The 18,998-nt window shown below is 27.5% G+C and overlaps 1 protein-coding gene and 1 pseudogene across 1 annotated transcript; one reads left to right on the top strand and one right to left on the bottom strand.

Moving 5' to 3' along the window:
• The first annotated feature begins 14,443 nt into the window (after positions 1–14,443).
• LOC111295656 (4-hydroxy-3-methylbut-2-enyl diphosphate reductase, chloroplastic-like) lies at positions 14,444–17,449 on the top strand. Its single transcript, XM_022889254.2, has 10 exons — positions 14,444–14,823; positions 14,951–15,147; positions 15,294–15,473; positions 15,600–15,731; positions 15,851–15,925; positions 16,006–16,111; positions 16,200–16,294; positions 16,468–16,653; positions 16,771–16,857; positions 17,155–17,449. Exons 1-10 carry the CDS (start codon positions 14,559–14,561, stop codon positions 17,218–17,220), a joined length of 1,389 nt encoding a protein of 462 aa, XP_022744989.2. The 5' UTR covers positions 14,444–14,558; the 3' UTR covers positions 17,221–17,449.
• A 533-nt stretch (positions 17,450–17,982) lies between these two features.
• Positions 17,983–18,771, bottom strand: LOC111295664 (protein DETOXIFICATION 33 pseudogene; annotated as a pseudogene).
• Positions 18,772–18,998: the final 227 nt, after the last annotated feature.

Below are 18,998 nucleotides of genomic sequence, written 5' to 3'. Positions count from 1 at the left end.
AGATGATACCTCTTAATTCCATTAACATATCCTAAGAATAAATACTTTTTGGATTTTAAATCTAGTTTAGTGATTTATTGAGAATCGTACATTATGTATATATGACTCTCAAATATATACAAGTGAGAATAACTGTTGGTTTACCAGCCGTATCTCCATTAGTGTTTTTAGATTGATTGCAATTGATGGACATTGATTGAGCACATAACATGCGATTTTGATCGCTTTTACCCAAAATAACTTGGCTAGTCTTGTAGCCCTTAACATTGCTCTGGCTCTTTCCAATAGTGTTCAGTTCATCCACTCAACCACTCATTTTGTTATGGTGTGTATGGCATTGTGAATTGCCTTTTTATTCTTTCGTTTTGATATAATTCATCAAATTCTTGGTTGGTATATTTTCTTTCATTATCAGTCCTTAAACATTTGATCTTTTTTTCAAATATAAGCTCTATTCTTACTTTAAAGGCTTTATAGACCAAAAACACAACTACTTTCTTTTTGATTAAATATACCTAATATCTCATGGAGAAGTCATTAATGAATGATAAAAATAATTTTGCATCTTTCATAGATATAATCAGTGCTTGCCAAACATTGGAATGAATTTGGTCGAAGATACTTTTACTTTTAGTTATTGATGTGCTAAATTTCAGTCGATGTTATTTATATGTAACATAATGTTTACATAAGGGTAAAGAAACTTTTGTAAGCTTATGGAGTAACTCTTGATTAATGAGAATTTTCAAGCCTTTCTTTGACATATGACCTCATTTTTTATGCCACTTCATTGTCATCTTTTCTGTAGAATTGATTGATGCAATAGTTGTCTCTACGTCTTGGTTTGTTTCTCTCATTAACATAAACAAGTTTAATCCTTAGACACTTTTCATAATCTCATTTTCAACACGAGTCTTACAGCCAAGACTGTTTAATTATCCCAAAGATAATAGATTCTTTTTCAAGCCCTTCACATATCGTAATTCTTGAATAGTATGAATTGACCTATTATACACTTTTAATTTGATGGTGTTAATGCCAACAATCTATAAGGCATGATTATTTCTTATTAACACCGATCCATCAGAGATAGGTTCGTATGTGTTAAACCAATCCTAATGAGAAGTTATATGCTATAATGCTCCCAAATCCATTAATCAAACATCAGTGAGCTAATTTCTATCATTAAAAATTGTTATTGCTACGTTATAAAGGAATTTTTCTTCATTTGAAGTGTTTGCGACACATCCCTAAGGTTTTAATGACCTAGAGGTATTCTCTACAATATTTTTATAATAATAATCCTTTTTGGAGTGCCTTTTTTTGCTACCATAATGACATTTCATGTTTTTCTTACTTTTATATTGTGATCTAACTTGTTTTTTACTCTTACTAGGGCCACACATCATTGATTTTCCCCTTGACACCGATGCCTTTGCCTACTTACTATGTCTTCTTTTTCTTATGACTATTTTCCTCTTCTAGAATAACATCGTAACATCTTTAAATACTAGATAGTTTGAAAGTACATTATTTATAAAATTAATAACAAGTTGATCATACTAATATGGTAGACTTTGAAATAGAAGTTTTGCACATTCATTTTGGTTTATTTTTTGACCCAACATAATGAGCTATGAAAATAGAGCATTTAATGTGTTGACATGATCAATTATCAATTTAGGTTTTGACATTCGAAGAATATAAAGTCTTCGTTTTAAGAAGATTTTGTTATGTAATGACTTACCTCATACAATTTTGTTAGAATATCCCATATTTTCTTTGTAGTCTTTTTTTCTTTTACATTAGATAACACTACATTGCTTAATGCTAGATGAATAGTAGTAACAACATTTTCATCTATCTCGTTTCATTTAGCATTACTAGTGATCTCCACAAGCTTGCCTTTAATTACTGCTAAATAATTTTGTTTTCTCAAAATTGCCTTTATTTTCCATAATGAAAAATTATTTCCATGGAACCCATCGATCTCGTATTTTGTCACCATTAGTTTTTATACAACTTGCTCATTTACTATCGTCTCATTAACGAATTGTAGCGTACATAAAAAGTAGTATCATATGAATAATATTTCACTAAGTAAGCTTTCAGAAAATATTAGAAGGGTCACGAGTGGACCCATTTAAAATCTAACCTCCTTAGATAAACCTACATAGAATATATTTATCCAAAATACTAACTTTTGGTATACGTGAATAGTATAATATATGTGAATGGTATATTTTATGAACAATACTATATAATTAAACAATGTCGTATATGAAAATTTTAAACTTTACTGCTCTGATATAACTTGTTGGGAAATGAGCGCTTTTGCGAAAACGACAACATGCAACTAAACTAAGAGTTGACAGAATAATAGTGAAAATGATGCACATGAGAATTTATGCAATTCACCAATTTGGCTACGTCCATGATTAAGTATACAAGAAATTTCACTATGAGAAATAATATAGGAATACAACCACTTTCTATTTTAAGGAGAGAATAATTATATTTACTCAAAGACTAGGAGAAAATACCTCATAAAACTTTTTTAAAAAGCTCTCTTACAAATGAAGAATGAGTTTTTTTATGTATCTTTTTCTTCACAAATCAAGCCTATTTATAAGTTCAAAGTCCTTTTCAATTACAACACCAATGACATCACCAATGGTAAATTTTTTTTTCTTTCCACATGCACCATTAAATACATATAGACTTTTGTAGCAAGATGTGGACTTTTGTGTTAATACATTTGACATCATCCCTTGCATCATCTCCTATTTTGTGCTAACATTAACATCATCTTTTACATCATCTCACACTTTGTACTACTATTAACAGTGCTTTATCAATTTTTAAGGACTAAAATCTGCTAACTAATGTTCGATTTATAGATTTAGGAGCACCATGGTATATGACTTTTCATTGGGATTGGTTTCACACATACGAACCTATCTCCGATTGATCAGTATTCATGAGAAATGATCATGCCTTAGAGATTGCTGGCCCTAGCACCATCAAATTAAATATGTATGATGGATCAATTTATACTATTCAAGAAGTATAACATGTAAAAGGCTTGAAAAAGAATCTATTGTCTTTGGAACAATTAGACAGTTTTGGCTACATGACTGTGTTGAAAATGGGATTATAAAGATTGTCAGAGGATCACTTATGGTTTTAAAGGTAAAGAAGATAGTTGCAAACTTGTTTATGTTAATGAGAGAAACAAACCAAGACTCATAATGCATTATCTAGTTTTGCAAACTAGATGACAATCTAGTGCAATAAAGAACTACTCCACATGTCAAAAAAAGGCTTGAAACTTGTCGTTGATCAAGAGTTACTCTATGGGCTGCAATGGTTTCTTTACCCTTTTGTGAGCAGCGTTAAAAAATAAATAAATAAGAGAAGAGAAATAATATAAAAAAATTTAGCTTTGAGGCATGAAAAATACTTTTTTAAAAGTAATTATGCATTTAGGATACAATAAAGTCTCAAACTTTTTAATCAGAAGTACTGAAAATAGTTATATTGAAAGATTTATTTATAATAAATGAGCAAACATAAACTTTTATTCATATGGTTGTGACCTTCTGTATAATCATGATTTTTATAAATAATAATTTATTTATTTTCAAATAGTTATGACCATTTATCATATGATAATTATTTTTATTCAAACATAATTATTTAAAATATGAATAAAATTAATACAAAAATTAATTTTATTTTGTATTAATTTTATTCATAAGTAATTAAATCTTTCTATCCAATGTGAAATATACCACATTCTAAACTACCAACAATCTCTCACTAGTTTGAAATATTTGTGCTTAATTTTTAACTTTTTTTTACAAATAAGTATTATGAATACAAGAAAGTATATATCAATCTAAACTTTTAATTAATGTATATATATATCTTAGAATTCTAACAAAGTTGATGGTATCTGCAGATTAAACTTTAACTCCTAAGTTAGAATTAAAGATATAACACATATAATACTTATTTATTCTTTTGTTAGAGGTTTATAACCGTTTTTAGCATTATTATGACCATGTGTTTATCATATTCATAAACATTTTATAAGAAAGACCCTAATTTTTGTTGTTGAAGTGGCACTACTTCTATATTTATATAGGTAGGATTTTCATTATGTCTCCATTGCTTTAGACATTTAAAATTTCATTAAGAGTATAAAAACTCATCTTCTCTATATAATGGATCATACTAGTTTTTAAAATTTGAATGGATTTTATTAGTGCTTAACAGGCATATAACAATAACTTATTTTTACCTATTAAACTTTGTAATTAAAGGTTACTAATTTAAAGTTAAGTTCTTATTATTGGCATCTAATAGTAAGGGTTTAAATCCATTTTACTTGTAGTACTACTAACTAAATATCTTGAAATTCAATTTTCTTTTATGGTAATTATCCCCACTTGAAATTGAATCTCTAATATAATCACTTTAGGCTAATATGTGTGAACTTTTCATTTTACATATCATTTATATGCTTTAGACATTGTTGTCTCATTTTTTATCATTTTAAGAAATAGTTGGTTTTTGTTGTAACCACAATTCTATACTCATAAATTTCAACCATTTTATTTTCATATTTTTATACATCCTTAATACAATTATACTTTTAGTACAATTGGATAAATTCAATGAATAAACCAAATCACTTTAGTCCTTTTAATATTTTTAAGGACTTTTTATGATTTTACTTTAATAAGTATCTAAACTTATTAACTTGTATAATTTGCTTATAAAATTATACTGAAATCTTATAATACTACGGTGGTCATTTTTGTTTCTTTTGATTCTTATCACCCTCATCATGTGCAAAGATGTATTTTTTTATTAAAGAATATCTCATTCAATTGTTAAGATATCATATATACTTAATTAAGTTTTAATTTCATTTATCTTTTCACTATTTTGTGGTTTTTTTTTTAAGTAGGAAGCCTTCAAATCCACCCTTAGCGAAAGATAACTAGTAAATATCTTAATATTTATATAAAAGTTCCAAAACTTTTATATTTTAATTCAATATAAAAGTTTACTTTAATAATATATTTCAAATATAATCATGTTTTTATAGTCTCTTTTTAAAACTTTTTATTTCAATTCATAAATACTTATTATGAATCTATTTCATCGTAGACACTACTAATAATTTTTTATTGCCATAAACAAAACCATCTCCTAAATGGATCAAATAGCATTTCTTTTGCTATTATAAAAGTTTTCATATTCACAAGATCTTTGAATTACTCATGGCTTTTAAAGTAAATATCTTTGAAATTTTCACTATATAAATATAATAGATGATAAATCATTTATATAATTCTTGAATTAAACCATATACATAACAAAAAATTACCACAATACGATCAAAATTGCGGCATCAATTTTGGCTTATGGCTATTTTAAGCCAACCATAATACTCCACATCATACTTACAAATCATGTAGATTTGGTTATTGAAGTTATCTCATTTATAGTGATAGCTTTTAGTGAAAACCAACAATCTAAAATGTTATCATAGCTTTTCCATTACATATATTAATTTTTCAATGGCCAATTCCAAGTTCATGACTATTGAAACCTCTAAAATTGATTTCAAATTTTTATAAGAACTTTATTTCTCCACCATTGTACAGCCTATATATTTCTATTATTTACCACTTTTAATTGATCATAACATTTTTGGATATCTAATAAATTCAAACTTTATTCATAGGACCAATATGCCTATGTACAATAAGAGTTCATAATATATTTAACTCCAATTTCAAATACTTTCACAATCATTTTATGATCAATATGTTCATATTTAGATCACCATATCAATGCAAGTCATGAAACATGAATCCAAAGAATCATTTTCATAAAATAGTATAAATAATAATTTTAATATGAGTTCTACTCATATTTCATGTAAAAACTCATGATGAATTTGCATTGGTTAAATCATTGATTGGTTAACTTTAAGGCTTACAGTTTTCACAAACTAATATTATTATCTAAGCCCATGTGTTAATTTGGTGTATAATCAATCACATCCTTGCCATTGTCATGAAATTATTATAAACCACATAAAATTGTTCACTTTTCATTTTAATAGTCTGCAAAAAGTCATATTTTCAGATACAAGAAGCAAAAATATCTTCATTATCTTGAACCAGTAATATATTAATTTGATTATGACATTCTATCTCTATAGTCCATATCTTTCTTAACATATAAGAAAGAAAATTTCATCCCATTCATTTCATTTTCATAATACATGGTAAATTGTACCAATGTTCTCAAAGCCATCACAAAATGAAATTAAATGCATACATGTATCGGTGCCTTTGGAACATTGAATTTGCATGTTCTTTTCTAATTTATAAACATGACTAATTTAGACATTGATGAGCATATTTCAAAATGCTAGTAACTAACAAATGCTTTAATATTTTTAATGATATACCTTTTCTTTTAATCAATCATCTAATTAGCCTAAATTGTTGGCCAAAATTTAGTTAGTGATACTAACATAAAATTTATAAAATATAGGAATGTCATAGATCTACATATTTAATGTATTTTACATTACCACCAGCCATAATTCTTCATAACATTTTATATTCATTACATATAATAAACTTGCACTAACTTATTATATTATAAATTCAAACAATTTATAAATGCTATTATTAACGGGAATAATATTTCAAAATCCAGACCTTTATAAACCTCATAGTTATAATAGTTTGATAATTTCTTTTTAAACAAGCATCTCTTTAATCTCCTACCTTTTGTAAGCCAATTTCATCAATTATAGTTATACAACATGAACATTTATATTCCAAATTCTTGAGTTTATTTGTCTTACTTATTTTAACCATCAAACACAAATTGAATTGTACCTTAAACTTTTTTTTTGTGATTGTACATAATAAAATTTTATTTTGTAAAATTATTTCTAGTGTCATACACCCAACAAGCAAAATACATGACACATTGTCGATGTTTTTGATGACAACAATTATTTGATTTATTATCCACCAATTAATCCATGAAACACCATATCTTAATAATAATTATTCACATACATCAATTTAAGTTTAATTGGCTTTGATGAAAATTGAACAGTAGCCAAAATTTGAACCAATAATAAATTTTAGAAAAAATATATATCAACCTTTGATTTATAAACAACCAACAAACATAGACCTATACAAATAGCTTGACTCAACTTATTATCTCAATTTTGGTGCCATGATTTAAAAATAGAACTAATCTTGTAGCCAAAATTTATTTTTTACATATATTCTTCGCTTACATCTAATTTTTCATGGTAAATTCCTTTATCCATTTCCAATTATTTTTTATAGAAACTATGGGACAATTTGCCTATTTTATATATAACCAATACATGACAATTAAATAATCGGTCATTCCATTAGAACCCAATTTAATTCATTTCTTGATAACAAGTAGTAATTCTTTTAGTTGTAGATCAATTCATATCTTTCTCTTTTATGTTTTCAGACTATTTCTCATCTCATTCTTTATAAGCATTGATTTTTCAAATAGATATAATATAATTCATTAAACCCAATTGTGGAGCCAATTTCAATATATGCATAAACTATACAATGTAATCAATATTTTGCATATTATGTTTTGACAATGCACACTAATAAAATTAATTATTAACATATTTATCTCATTTGGTTAATTTTCTTATCAACAATTATGCAAAAAATAAAATACATACCTCTAATAAAGATCTTTATGAAAATTAACATTTTGGTTCATGAAATTATTAATCATTTGACACATTGAGTCCCCTTTAATATTTTTCTCCAAATCATACATATTTCTTTTCTATGTATCTTTCTTATACGAAATATAAATTTATCATAATTGCCTTTAAATTATTAGAAAAAATAAATAAGATAAGAGAAATAATATAAAAAAATTTTGACTTTGAGGCGTGAAAAATACTTTTTTAAAGATAGTTATGCTTTTATGATACAATAAAATCTTCTTTTCTATGTATCTTTCTTATACGAAATATAAATTTATCATAATTGCCTTTAAATTATTAGAAAAAAATAAATAAGATAAGAGAAATAATATAAAAAAATTTTGACTTTGAGGCGTGAAAAATACTTTTTTAAAGATAGTTATGCTTTTATGATACAATAAAATCTCAAACTCTCCAATCAAAAGTAAAAAAAATAGTTATACTAAAAGATTTATTTATAATGAATGAACAGATATAAACTTCTATTCAGATGATCATGACCTTCTATATAATTATTACCTTTATGAATAATAATCTATTTATATTTAAATAGTTATGATCATTTGTCATATGATAATTGTTTCTATTTAAACACAATTATTTAAAATATGAATAAATTAATACAAAAATTAATTTTATTTATAAATAATTAAAATTTTCTATCAAATGTGAAATGCACGACATTTTAAATTACCAATAAGCATTGTGTTGCATGTAAAAAGCATCAACTGAAGTTCAACACATTAACAACTAAAAGCAAAAGTATCTTATTCATGATTTACTTTGATGTTTGGCAAGCATCAGTTATATCCATGAAAGGATTGAAAAATTTTGTTACAAAATTTGTCTTTTCTACCCAAACATATAAAAGAACAAAATGTATAGTCTATTAGTAAAAGTGATCCAAAAAGACTATTTTTTTCACAACCCGAAAAACAAAAGTAACACCAGATTCATTAATTTTCAATCAAAGTGTTTAAATGGATAAACATTATTGACTGAATTCTCCAAGCATATTAATATTTGTAACAAAACTAACATAAAATGTAACAAAATTTCAAAGCCAAACTTCATTTTCTTTATTACCTTTAAAACCTAAAAATAATAATAATAATAATAAAATAATGCCTTAACTTTCTCTGTATTTCATACCCTAATTTCATTGAGCCTGAGTAAATAGATAATAATATCTCTAAAAGAAAAGAAAATAAAAGAAAAATAAAAGAGAATTGAACTTGAATGACTATAACTTAAAGTGTTGGGATTAAATGCTATGGGATTTATGATAACAGACTGCTTTGTAAAAGGGTTTCCATAGAAACTTCTTCTCATAGGATCGTGGAGTTTAGTTTTTTTCATGTTACCATTCCTTTTGCATGGAATTGATGAAGAAAAAGAAAAAGTCTTGACAGGTGATGCCATGATGGATATTTTTCCTTGTAAATTTCTTTCTTTTTATTTTTTCTTTTTATATTAGTTCATTGATTGAATATGATTTTGGGTTTAGAATGGAAAGAAATGGAAGCCTTTGAAGCAAGAATCATAAGAATGTGAATGTTAAAAGAGAATGTTGAAAATTTGATGAGTTGCTAATTATTGTAAATATAACATAATAACTAGTCTTTTTAAAGAAGAGATTCTTGTTATTTGACCATTGGAATTTAAAAGATTTTATCAGCTATGTAACCATTAAACATCTTTGCTTGAGTCTTGCTTCGAATTAAAAGATATAACCCATGAACTAAACTTTTAAAGTTTGACTAATCCAAATTTCTTAACTTTAAATTTTTTATACTCTTTTGATAACCTTGCACTAAAAGGTGTTTAATGTTAATTCACTTTTGAAACTTTTGCTTTAGAGATGAAGTTTTTTTTTTGAAAAAGAAATTCTATTGCTCATTATCATAAACTACCTTCTGCAACAATTACATTGATAAAAGTTAGACATTCATCAACCTAAAATATTATCTCATTGATTCTTAAAGCCTCTTAAGTATAAAGTTAAAGGCTCAAACATAATAATAAATAAGCACAATAACAAAGTTTCCATGCATACTTAATAAACAAGTACCTAGCTTTGATTATTGAATAATAAGAAGGACCATTAACACTTATACCATTAAAGCTAGAGTAGTTCAGTTAGTTAGAGTGTATGACTGTTAACCATAAGGTTGGAGGTTTGACCCTTTCCTCTAGCGTTTTCATTTTTTTCATCTTGGCTCTAAATTCGTTGACTTTTCTACTTTGGATTCCATTTTTTCCATTTTGGCCATGAATTCGTTGACTTTTTTCATTTTGGCCTTAAATTCGTGGACTTTTTTCTATATTTACTAGAATTTCCTTCTTGGCTCTAAATTTGTTGACTTTTTGCATTTTGGATTCCATTTTTTCCATTTTGGCCATAAATTCATGGACTTTTTTCTGTATTTACTAGAATTTGTTGACTTTTTTCATTTTGGATTCCATTTTGGCCTTGAATTCATTGACATTTTCCATTTTGGCCCTGAATTTGTTGACTTTTCTCTACATTTACTAGAACTTGGTCTCATTACTTGAGGTAGAGAGTTTTTCATATATTTATATATTCATTTTTAGTATAAAATAATAAAAATTAATACGAACATAAAATATTATAAAAATATTTAAAAATGAGACTTGTTTTTTTTTTTTTCTATGAATATACAATACAAATTATAATTCTGCTTGATATAGCAAAATATTTATATATATTATATAAATATATATGGAGAAAATTCTTAATTGAGGTGGGAACAAAGTAGTATTATTCTTGTGTTAAACTAAGCCTGTTATGTCAATGGTTTTTGGTTTACTTCTAAAAGTTGTAGCATAGTTGAGAGGGAAAAAGATCAAAATTGCAATAGGTAATTGTTCATCTATGCTGTTGACTATGGAATATTGATGAACCAAATTGCTAATATTTTTTTTTTAGATAATTAAAACTATGCTAATCTTTATTAGTTGGTTAAGCTTCATTTGGATAATCTCCTTGTAGCTTTCTCTGTAAATTGATCTATGATCATTGACATGTTGCTAATCAATCAGAATATGATATTATTGGATGATATTCTTTCTTTTCAACTTCTTTATTTTAGAATCAAACATTTGGTTTATAAAGTGAATGTCAATTCGTTCATTAATACTTCCATATCCATTTTTGCTATTGTTATGAATTGCATATAGGCTCAATGAAGAATATGATGAGTTAGGTGGTATCAAGTTGGCTACTTAGTTTTTTTTTTTTTTGGGAAAAGTTTTAATTGTCCTTTAAATTCTCTCCCCTTATATGTATTTGTCTAAAGAAAATATTACGTGCATGATCTTATTTGAAAAAATATATTACATATATAATCGCATAATCTCATTTGAACCCGCAACTTCAAATCACCTATTCCAATATCTTACCAACTAACCTAAAGGTTAATTGATACTCAATCTCGTTTGTTGGTACCAAGAAAAAGCAATGGATAGTGAAATAATAATGTATACTAGAATTAGACTCATGTTTCATCATGAAATTATTTTTTATTTTTTTAAAAATTAGGTTTTAAATATGAGAGAAATAAAATTTTTATGTCAAGTTTTAATGGATGATAATATATAAACAAATATAAGTGTATTTATATTTTAATATAAATTATAACTTAATTATATATAAATATAATTTTTATTAAATTAAAATATTAAATAATATCTTTATTAATATAATATATAAATATAAATTAAATAAATAATAAAGTATATTCTTATATATATCCCGATGAGGGTCAGGGCAAAGCATTTCAAACCCGATCCCAACTTGACCCAAATAAATTTAAAAATCAAACTTAACCTAATTCTTATTTTAAAAAATTATATTGATTGGATCATGTTAAATCGAAACCTATTAAATATAAAGTTATTTTATCATTTTTACATCAATTAATTTTTTCTTTACAAAATTTATTTAATAAATAAAATTTTAAAAAACAATGAAAATGAAAAAAATCAAATGGGATAGTATGTGAATTTATTAAATTAAGGTATTAAATAATATTTTTAATTATAAATAAATATAGAATTAAGTAAATAATAAAATATATTTTTTATATATACAAAAAACTAGGCATAATCCTCAAATTCTTATTCTAACTTGAGCTTTATTAAAAAAAAATTCAACCAAATTATCTTGAATTAAAAGAAAACATATTAAGTGGATCAAGACAGATTGAAACCTATTAGGTTATTTTGTAATTTTTATCTTAATTGATTTTTTATTATAAAATTTATTTAATAAAAATTAAAATTTTAAAAAAAATTTAAAAAATAAAAAAAGAATGAAAAACCTCGTGAACACTTGAGGCAAGGCAAAACATCTTAAATATATTTCCAACACAACCTCGTTTTAAACAAAAAATCTCAATCCAATAATAATTTTAAAAAACACATATAATTTGATTGGTGCAAATCAAGATTAATTAAATACGAATCTTTTTTTTGTTGACTTTTTTTATAAAATTTGTTTAATAAAAAATAATAAATAAAAATAAATTTAATAAAAAATAAAAAATTATCACGTGAACAACTCACTTCCTTTCATTTTCTACAAAATTAATATTATAGATGGGTAAATACAAAATACCGACAAGTTTTACAATTGTGTAGAGGCTAAAACATGTGTCGCACAAAATTGGGTGGAAAAAGGCGGAGCCTGTTGTGACTTGCTTAATTCTAACACGGAAAATGGATTTGTTTCATGCTTCTTATTTTATCAGCTCTGCCTGCCTGATTAAAACAGTGGTGACAATGACCCAATTTGACCAAGGCTTTGAATCACCATTTTATTCTGGGCTGTATTCTAGGGCGACATGTAACACATGCCTGCCTTTAAATATTGTAACATTTTTTTTTTTAATTTTAGAGCAAACTGATCACCATATTTTTTATTTTAAAATAATTAAAAATATTTAATAAAAATTTATATTAGAAACTATATTATAATTTTAAAAAATCTTAAAAAACTATGTAGAAAAAAGGTCGATGTCAACTTAAAAAGTATAATGTCATGTTATGTGTAATAAAAAATGCCATGATGAAATAAAAAATAAAATGTAAAATTATGTAGAAAAATTATGAAATAAAAAATAAAGTGTAATATTCAATAAAAAACTATATTAGAAACTATATTATAATTTAAAAAAATCTTAAAAAACTATGTAGAAAAAAGGTTGATGTCAACTTTAAAAGTATAATGTCATGTTATGTGTAATAAAAAATGCCATGATGAAATAAAAAATAAAATGTAAAATTCAGATGATTACAAAATGATAATGAATAGTAAATAAATAGATATTTATTATTATTTAATTTGTTTATATCAAACTTAGATAGTTTTTTATAAATAATTAATGACTTCCAATAAAAAATTTACTATTATGATAAATTTGGGTAAAATATGGATAGTATCTTTAAATATCTAATATTTAAATTTGTTTAAATTTTAATAAATAGTAATAGATATTCGAATTTATATATAAATTTACTATTCATTTATATATATAAAACATATAAAATTTTATATTTGTGAAATGTTTTGAATCTTAAGAAATAACTTTTATTTTATTATTAATTAAAAGTGAATTTTAATTTTAAATTAAAGTTTTATATTTTGATTAAAAATTTAAATAAAAGAATATTTTAATGGATTTAGAAATTTAATTAGATTGTACTTGTTTAAATGGATTTAAATTTGAATAATAATATTAAATTTAAACGATTATTTAAACAGATTCAAATATTATGATATTAAATGGATTTAAATATAAATATTTTAAAAATAATAGATATTCGAAATGATGTAAAATTATATTTAATAAAAAATAAGAAAATAAATAAAATAAAAAGGTAAATTCGGAGTTTTTCTTCTTTATATATTTTTTCCTATCATATCATTTTCAAAATTAAATTTTGAATTTTAAAACAATTTATAATAAAATTTTTATTAAATAAATTTTAATTACTTAAAATTTGAATTATGATAGAAAATTTGTTGCAATGTTAAAAATATAATGATAAAATTGTATCAATTAAAAAATTAATAATAAATTTAAACTATCTACATTTGTATAATATAAATTTATACTTTATCCAAAATGAAAATAAAAGAAAATACATAATAACTATTTTGAATGCTTTACACGTGTTTATTAAAATTATCGCTACATAGATTTTTCGTTTTGAATAAAAATACAAATAGTAAGATTATAAAAATTTAATCAATTAATAATGTCAAAATAAAAAATCGATTGATAATATATTTAGAATAATTAGAATTTAAATATATTGAATAAATAAATTCACATTTGAAATTACCTTAAATTCCACTTTTCATATTTTGTTTATTTTCAAATTACACCTCAAAAAATTTTTGGAAAGGACTGAAAAGTCTTTGTAATACCAAACAAGGACTTAAGACGTGATAACGGTACTAACGACCGTCAGCCGTGATTAGGCATCCAAGTCGACGGGGTAGAGAAACAAAACGAACATCCTGACAAATAAAACGACAATAGTAACTGACAAAGCAAATCAAGAAAAATAAAACAAAAACCACGAAAAAAACATGGAGCTGCACCACAATTGTCCAAGATAAAATGCGCACTCCCACCACACCCTCACAGGATTCTGTCCACTTTCTCCGCGCTAACGTGCGCTGATTTTCACACATCTTCTCCCTCTAATGGCGACTTCTCTGCAACTATGTCGTTTCTGCATCCCCACCGGTTCCGATAATTTTGGCGGAAGATCTGGAGCTCTCCCTTTCCGAAAGCCTATCTCTATCAGATGCTCCGGCGACTCCGCTTCGTCCTCTTCCGTAGCTGTGGATCCCGATAACTTCGATGCCAAGGCTTTTCGACATAACTTGACGAGGAGCAAGAATTATAATCGGAAAGGGTTCGGACACAAGGAAGAAACTCTCGAGCTCATGAATCGAGAGTACACTAGTAAGTTTTGCTCCGAACCAAAAAAGTCCGCTTTTTTTTACCCTTTCTTTCTCCTATTTTTAGGAGGAGGTAAAAAGGATTTAATTTGAATTTTGGTAAAAATCTGTCTTTTTGGAAAATTTTGCAGGTGATATCATAAAGAAATTGAAGGAAAACGGGAACGTGTATACATGGGGAAATGTTACGGTAAAATTGGCAGAAGCATACGGTTTTTGCTGGGGAGTTGAGAGAGCTGTTCAAATTGCGTATGAAGCGAGAAAACAGTTTCCTGATGAGAAAATTTGGATTACCAATGAAATTATCCACAATCCAACTGTTAATAAGGTTTATACCATGAAATTTTCTCTACTATAGTTTGTTTTACCCATTTTATCTTCTTGAGATAAGGTTTTTGGTTCTTAGTTGCTGGAATTGCTGGGATTGTTATTTTCTTTAATAAAGATAGTGTTTTTTTTTTTTTTTAAATGCAGCGGTTAGAGGAGATGGAAGTACAAAATGTTCCTGTCGAGGAAGGGAAGAAACGGTTTGATGTAGTGAATAAGGGTGATGTTGTGGTTTTGCCTGCTTTTGGAGCTGCGGTTGATGAGATGTTGGTTTTGAATGACAAAAATGTGCAAATTGTTGATACAACTTGTCCTTGGGTATCTAAGGTATTTTCTCGTTTGCTGTCATAACAACTAATTCCTTACAATTCTTTAATTGTTGTGTTCACAGCTTTCAACCTTCCGAGTGCGAGTTTTTATTTCTTTTGAGACTGAAATATTCTTTCTTCGAAGGTATGGAACACTGTAGAGAAGCACAAGAAAGGAGACTATACTTCAATCATTCATGGTAAATATGCTCACGAGGAGACCATTGCAACTGCATCTTTTGCTGGAACGTATATTATTGTGAAGAATATGACTGAGGTATGTCCTAAGGTGTCTAGTGTTCTGTTTTCTTGTGTTATCTTACAACTTTTTTTGGCTTGCCCTTTATATTTTATTCAATAAAAGTTGTTTGTTTTCATATTGTTTGATTTGTAAAGGCAATGTATGTTTGTGATTACATTCTTGGAGGTGAACTTAATGGATCTAGCTCCACCAAAGAGGAATTTCTGCAGGTACAGTTTTTGTTTCATATTTTCTTCAAATGTAAAGGAAATTGTGCACATCTTCGGATGATTATTGACTCTTTTTGCAGAAATTTAAAAATGCTGTTTCAAAGGGATTCGATCCAGATCACGACCTAGTAAAAGTTGGGATTGCAAATCAAACTACAATGCTGAAGGGGGAGACAGAGGAAATTGGTTAGTGACACTTATGCAATTATGATATATCACTTCTTGCTTGCAAGGAATTGCTACTTGAGACATATGTTGCATTTTGGCTTAACAGGAAAATTAGTAGAGAGAACAATGATGCAAAAATATGGAGTGGAAAATGTCAATAATCACTTCATAAGCTTTAACACAATTTGTGATGCAACACAAGTAAGTTGAATGTTTGTGACAGTTTGGTTTTCATTATAAATTTTTTAATATATTATGGAAGACTTTACAGCATATACTGCTTCTTCTTCTTGTCTTCTTCCTTTCGCCTGTTCGCTTACCAATTTTTATCTTAGTCATTGAATTAATTAAAGTTGATTTATCTTCTTTTTCAGGAGCGACAAGATGCAATGTATAAATTGGTGGAGGAAGACCTGGATCTTATGCTAGTAGTAGGTGGGTGGAACTCAAGCAACACCTCACACCTTCAAGAAATTTCAGAGGACCGTGGGATCCCCTCATATTGGATTGACAGTGAAAAGAGAATAGGTCCAGGAAACAGAATAGCTCACAAGTTGAAAGTAAGTATGAATGAAAAGTAATCCACTTCTTGGTCACTTCTAGTTTTGTTAGCCTAGAAAAGAGCTATTCTCATTGCAATTTTTTATTCTAATTATGCAAATGCTGTGTTCTACCAGCATGGGGAGTTGGTTGAGACAGAAAACTGGCTACCAGAGGGTTCTATAACAATTGGTGTTACATCTGGTGCATCCACACCAGATAAGGTAATTCTCTTTCATGTGAAATTTCATATTCCTACAGTTTGGTTTACTTATTTGTTGGTTTTGATTTTTTTTTTCATGTACTCCATTCTAAATGTTTAATTCTACAAAGACTCTGGACCCTTTGCAGTATTATCTTCACAGCTTGCAACTTTATTGGATTGTAGCTAACACAGGCTTGATCATAAAACATATATATATATATATATATGTATATATATTTATGAACTCATATTTTTCTTGTAACACTATTAGGTTGATATTATTTATATTGTCTTTTTGTCTAATTGGATGTACCAGGTGGTCGAAGAGGCCCTCATCAAGGTGTTTGACATAAAACGTGAAGAAGCCTTGCAAGTAGCATAAAATATAGGTTCGCACAGGTGCATCAGCCATTGATGCTCGTACTGTAGTACAATTTGGTCAATGTAGATTAAAACGGCAGATTCTGAGGATCTGATAATGTAATCGAATGTAGCCTTGAACAGTAATGGCGCTTGTAACTATGTATCAAGAAATGTTTGATATATGCTAGTATAATACACTTCTGTAAAAGCCAATATATCTGAGGTAACCTGAAATTGGTTTTTATTAAGCACTAGAGTATCAATTTCATTTCGATTGCTACGAAATTGGAATACAAATGGTATATGCTAGTATTTAGTAATGACTCAACCAGCGCTGGATTCTAATGAAGTTTCTGCGAGTCACAGTTGATCCACCAAATGTTCTTAGACACTCCTCAGTTTGCACAGCCTGCACCATTTTATGTATGGCTTAACCAACGGACCTTACTGCTGCATCGAAACCCAGAGTAACCATTGAAGTCCAAAGTTGCAAGTGCATACTGCCAAAGTTGAGAACACAAATGAATAGAGAAAAGGATATGAAAGGTAGGTTCATTACCTCCAATGGCACCAATGGGAATTCTGATAAAACTTCAGGAATGACGGATGAAAGCAAAGGGGGGGAAAGAAACTAACCAGATTGAAATGACATCTACGGCAAGTGCAGGATCTTTTAGATATCCCACCATAGCTCCAAGCAGTAATCATCAAATGTCAAATATTGTTAGCATATGCCGAAATTTTGAGACGGCTTATCTGGATATTTAGAAAATCTGAGTACTTACCATTAAATTACAGCAGATGCCAGCGAGAGTTTGACAAACCCCACAATGACTTGGAAGAAGACAAGGAAAGACCGGTCCATGATTCCGGAGAAAACCCCAAAACCACATAACTTACCATGGCAATTATTTGAAGCCACCATGAGATATTCCCAGCCATGGCAGCACTAAGGAGACCATGGTGAAGCTTGGTCATGAGAGCCTAATTCAACAAGACATGACATGCCAAAGCCACAACTGAAATTATGGTCGTAACCCACATTTTGCTCTGAGATTAGAGAATCTTTGGGATAGGAAAATTCATGGCATATGGAAAAAATTTAGGAATGACCATTCTGCAGTACTTGCCCGCAAGTTCTGAGATATCCTTGCCTTGACGAAGTAGCTTTAGTATTGGTGATGCAAGAAGATAACAAGGTGTTAGACACAGCTGTGACTCCAGTAATGATCCATGACCTTTGCAGATAGATTCCAAGCATATTATGTTGTCCAGCACCAACAGCTTGACCGCCTAGCGTATTTATGATACCAAATACAAAGCAATTTTGTATTTGGTAACAAGAATGCTATGTTTAAAATTAACAAAAAGATGATCATTAGGCAACTTTTATTTCTGTCTGTTGGATACTCACCATGATACCAAATACAAAGCCTTCAATCACATTCGTTGTTATGGTAACGGCAGCAAGTTATAGTTGTCCAAAGTGACCTACGGAAGCAACCGTGACAAAACCAATCGAAAACTGAGAGACTGATATCAAAATGGCTGGGCCTGGTATCGCCCACATCTTCTTTGATTCCTTCCAGCTTTTTCTTGCAATCTTTTGCTTAACTGCCTGCTTTCCTATCTGTCTCTCCACTTGAAATGGCTTTATTTGCTTTTATCATATTATTTATTTAGTAGGTATACAAAAAGAGTATATAAATAAATTTTGAGGATATAATGAAATCTAATAATTGATTACGTTTTTTATTAATGAAATCAGTTACTGAACATTCATCAGTGTATCACAAG

This window comes from Durio zibethinus, chromosome 16 (assembly GCF_047325235.1).
Source record: "Durio zibethinus cultivar Kanyao isolate XHJ-2024 chromosome 16, ASM4732523v1, whole genome shotgun sequence".
In the NCBI taxonomy this organism is placed as follows: Eukaryota; Viridiplantae; Streptophyta; class Magnoliopsida; order Malvales; family Malvaceae; genus Durio; species Durio zibethinus.
Note: the sequence above shows the minus strand (reverse complement) of the source record. Positions and strands in the feature narration are given on the sequence as shown.